This window comes from Opisthocomus hoazin, chromosome 9, assembly GCF_030867145.1.
Source record: "Opisthocomus hoazin isolate bOpiHoa1 chromosome 9, bOpiHoa1.hap1, whole genome shotgun sequence".
NCBI lineage: Eukaryota > Metazoa > Chordata > Aves > Opisthocomiformes > Opisthocomidae > Opisthocomus > Opisthocomus hoazin.
The window spans coordinates 23,998,610-24,003,074 of record NC_134422.1 but is presented as its reverse complement, the minus strand read 5'-3'; the positions used below and the strand labels follow the sequence as shown (position 1 = coordinate 24,003,074).

The 4,465-nt window shown below is 69.2% G+C and overlaps 1 protein-coding gene across 2 annotated transcripts; it reads left to right on the top strand.

The window, feature by feature from the left end:
• The first annotated feature begins 2,426 nt into the window (after positions 1-2,426).
• DLX2 (distal-less homeobox 2) lies at positions 2,427-4,112 on the top strand. 2 transcript variants are annotated; one of them, XM_075430490.1, is made up of 3 exons: positions 2,427-2,815; positions 3,014-3,198; positions 3,326-4,112. In XM_075430490.1, the coding sequence occupies exons 1-3, from the start codon at positions 2,491-2,493 to the stop codon at positions 3,635-3,637; spliced, it is 822 nt and encodes a 273-aa protein (XP_075286605.1). In that variant the 5' UTR covers positions 2,427-2,490; the 3' UTR covers positions 3,638-4,112. The 2 variants fall into 2 exon arrangements, with proteins under 2 accessions (XP_075286605.1, XP_075286604.1); XM_075430489.1 differs by having other exon boundaries at positions 3,011-3,198.
• The last annotated feature ends 353 nt before the right edge of the window (positions 4,113-4,465 follow it).

The following is a 4,465-nucleotide window of genomic DNA, read 5'->3' as shown; positions in this document are numbered from 1 at the left end:
TTCCTAATTAGGCCTTCCTAGTAATCCGGCCAACATTCACAATTCCCAAAGCAGAGACAAAAAAGGTAGAATTAAAATTACTAACTTAACACGAGAACACAAAAACACATAAACACAGGCCAGCCTAATGTTTACGGAGTTTATTTTTTTAAACTCCTTGCTAACACCAAGACTGGTTCAGAGGAGTGTGTTTTAAAACACTCGTGGTAGGACAGTTGTCTCTTACCTAGCACAACCCTTCCTCCCTCCTTCCTGCTGCCCGGCGTCTTCCCTCCCTGCATCATAACCCGTTCACCTTCATGGCCCGGAGAGTCATGCCGTTATTTATAGAAAGTGGTGTTTAAAACAACCGCCTTACTCACAAGCAAAGTTCAAGTAAATGAGGAATAACAAAACTAGACCTACAAGATCGGCCATGTGAATACACACGTAAGTAACTCTGCAGTGGTCATTCCAGTGGAGCCTGTGCCTCCACACAGGCGAAACAACCAGCCGGAACAGAGCCCCCAGACTCTGGAGCAGCTACCATCTGACTAACAACTCCCATCAGAAAGACTGTACATATATAAGCTGAAGTAAACAAAACCATGCCCTCCACTTTCTGTGCAAATCACCATGTACAGGCACGGGGCTATACAGCACCAAAATATTTATTTTAATTAAAAATAAAAAGGTTTTGCCACACAGCAAGACAAATTTCCTTAAGTCCTCAGAATGAGGTAAGTCCTTTCTCCGCTGCAGTTTTGTAGGGTTTTCTTAACTATCTGACACGCTTGAAAACGTGACTATAGCGGAGAGTAGCTGGCTGCCCTGACCTCCGCTGTCAATCGCCAGCGCTGCCTGCCTCTCCCCTGCTCTCCGGTGCCAGCCAGCGGCTGCTCCGGGCTGCTGCCCCCCCACGGAGGCGCGGACAGCAACAGCCGTGCGCGGGGGTAGCGCGGGACAGCGGCCCCCTCAGCCCGCGGGTTTCACAAACCCGCCTTCCTCCGCACGAGGCACTGGCGGCGCTTCTCCGCCGGGTACGGCCGCCGCGCCCGCCCGCCCCCGGGACCCCGCGGGCTCTGCTCGCCCCGGCAGGGCCGGGCGCCAGGGACCGGCGCCGCCGCCCCGGGTTCTCGGCACGCCGCTCCTTTCGGGGGCCCTACCCCGGGCTTAGCGCCGGCCCGACGGCGCACCCCGCCTCCACCTGCCGCCGGCCCGGGGCCCGCCCCGGCCCCGCTCACCTTCCCCCGCCGGGCACAGACGGGCAGGCTCCAGCCGCGCTCCGCTTCAAAGCCACCGCGGCGGGGCCGCGGCGGGGGCGAGGCCGCCCCGCAGGGGTGGGGGGGGGAGCGGGAGGCCCGGCGGAGCCGCCCGGCACCGGCACCGGCCCCTACGCCGTGAGGGAACAGCCTCCCCCAACCCCGCGCCGGGCGGGGGCGAGCGCGAGGACAGGCCTTAGGGGGCACGTGCGCCGCTCGCCCTCGTGAATAAAGCCCCGGCGGCCGGCGTCTCTTTTTTTCCCCTTTCTTGTCCCATTTGCGGCCGCCCCGCACCAGCGCCGCCCCCTCCCTGCCCTCTCCGCGGGGGCCCGCGCCGGGCACGCGTGGGATTCCCCCACTCCCCCGCGCAGGGACGCGGCCGCTCCGACGAGGCGGCGCGGGGACCGCCGGCACCTCGACCCACCCCGGCGGAGAGGAGCGCGGCTCCCGACAAGCGGCCCCGCCGGGCGAGGAAAATAAAACGTGAAGAGAAAAATCGGTTCCGCCGCCGTGTCCCTGCACCGCCGAGACGCCACCGCGGCCGCCGCGCCGGTTCCCGCGGCGCTGCCCCAGCAGAGGGCGGCCGGGGCCGGGCCCAGCGCCGCCGCGCCCGCCCCCGACGGGCCGGCCCCGCCCCCGGTGCAGCCGCCAGCCGGACGGGACGGGACGGGGCGAGGTGCCCCGTGCCGGGGCCGCAGCCACGCGCCGTCACCGGCTGCCGCGCGGGGGTCGTCCCGTGGGTGCCGCCAGCCACTGCCGCGGAAAACCCGGGCGGGAACGCACCCCCGGCACAGCGCGGCAGAAGTCGGGCCGCCCCGTCAGACCGCGGCGACGGAGCGGCGGGGCGGCGGCATGAGCCGTAACGAAAGGGGTGGGGAAGGTGCCGGTCCGGGTCCGTGACGCCGCGCAGGGCGCGACCCCGCGGCCGCTCGTGCCCGCGCCGGCGCCGCTCCCGACCAGGGCCCCGCGAGCCCGCGGGGATACGGCGCGGCCGGGCGCCCCATTGGCTGTTGCTAGGTGACGTCCGCCGCGCCACGTGACCGGTGTTAAATGCCGTCCCGGCGGCGCGCGGCGGCGCAGAGCCCGTCCCGCTGGCGGCGGCGGGAGCGCGGCTGCCCGCCCCGGCCCGGCCCGGCCCCGCGGGCGCGGAGTGCAGCGAGCATGGCGGCGCGGCCTTGACCGCCCCTCTCCCCGGTGGGGACGGCCGCGGGGCGGCGGCGGCCCGTGCCCCGGCGGGCGGGGGCGCGGGATGACCGGGGTGCTGGAGAGCCTGGTGCCGGACATGCACGCCAGCCAGATCTCGGCCGGCAGCTACCACCCGCACGGCGGCCTGCACAAGCCGCAGGAGTCCCCGACGCTGCCCGTCTCGACGGCCACCGACAGCAGCTACTACACCAACCAGCCGCACGGGGCGGCGGGCGGGCCGCCCTACGGCCCGGCGGGCTCCTACCCCTACGCCGGCGGCGGCGCCTCCCCCTACTCCGCCAAGGCCGGCTACGACCTGGGCTACGCGGGCGCCTACGGCTCCTACGGGCCCTACGGCAACAGGGCCTCCCCGGCCAACAACGAGTCCGGTACGTCCGAGCTCGGGGGAGGCGGGAGCCGGGCGGCCCCTCCGGGCCCGGCGAGGAGGCGGTCGGGGCTGGGGAGCGGGGGGTGGGCTGGGAGGGCGCTCGTCCCCGACGGGGCGGGCGGTGCTGGCGCGCCGCGGGCAGGGCCCGGGGCGGCGGGGACCCCTCTCCTCACCGGGGCCGCCGTTTCTGCCGCAGCAGAGAAGGAAGACTGCGAGCCGGAGATCAGGATCGTGAACGGGAAGCCGAAGAAGGTGCGGAAGCCCCGGACCATCTACTCCAGCTTCCAGCTGGCGGCTCTGCAGCGGCGCTTCCAGAAGACTCAGTACCTCGCCCTGCCCGAGCGGGCGGAGCTGGCGGCCTCCCTCGGCCTCACCCAGACGCAGGTAGGGCTCGCCGGCCGCGGGCGGAGGAGAGGGCCCGGCCCGCGGCGCCGAGGCAGCGCCGGGACGGCTCGGAGCAGCGCGGGCTGCTGCGGCCGCCTGACACCCCTTCTCCCCCCTCCCCCCCCAGGTGAAGATCTGGTTTCAGAACCGCCGCTCCAAGTTCAAGAAGATGTGGAAGAGCGGCGAGATCCCGGCGGAGCCGCCCCCGCCCCGCCGCAGCGCCTCGCCGCCGCCGCCCCCCGCCTCGCCCCCCGCCTGGGACTTCGTCCCGCACCCGCGCACGTCCGGCGGCACCGCCAGCCCCAGCCCCGCCGCCGCCTTCCTCGGCAGCTACCCGTGGTACCCGCCCGGCGGCCCCGCGCACCTCCCGGCCGCCGCCCCGCTCCCGCATCCCGCGCAGCCCCCGCACCAGCACGGCGGCGGCGGCGGGATCTTCTAGGCGCCGCAGAGACTGGAGCCCGCGGGGCACCGGGCTGCGGCACCGATCTTTTGGTGAAGCCTGGCCCCATCCCGTCGCGTCCCGCCCCGTCGCGGCGGCGGGCCCCGTGTGCGCCCGGCCCCGCGGGTCCGCCGGAGCAGCCGCGGTGCGGGACGGGCGGCCGCCTGCCCCCCCCCCCCCCCGCCCCGTCTGTCGGCCGCCGTCCCGGTTGTGCCATCACACCGCCGGTGCAGAACTCTGGCTAACTTTATTTTTTATTTTTTTAAAGTTGATAGGTGCCTTTGCGGATAACCTCACGTTGATGCTGGGGATTGAAAAATAAAATGTTACAAAAAAAATTAATAATTTTTATATGTAGATTTAAAACGAGAACCTCCCGTGTTTAAGTTACCCTTTTCAGCCGTGAACGAAACCCCCCGGCGAGGGGGGGCCGGTCGCAGGCGGCGGGGCTGGCGCGGCTCTGCCCTGCCCGGGGGGGGTGCCGCCGCCCGCGCGGTGCGTCCGGGCGGTTTCGTGCCGCGACGGGGCGGGCGCCGGTCAGCGGCGAGCCCTCCCCTCCGCCCCCCCCGCGTCCCCGCCGCCAGCTACCCAGCCGCTGGTCCTGCCCCTGCGCCCTGTGCTGTCTGGAGTCGTCTAAGGGGAAGAAAAAAAGAAAATGAAAAGGGGTATTTTCGGTTATTTATTATGGAAAACTTAAACACTCTTTAATGTTTCTTTTACAATAAGCAGAGATTATTTAAATAAATTATTGTTTCCATGGTGCCCACGCTGAGTTTCTTTGGGGATGGGGGAGGTTGGGGGGTGTCGATCGGACCCTGGGCTCCCCGG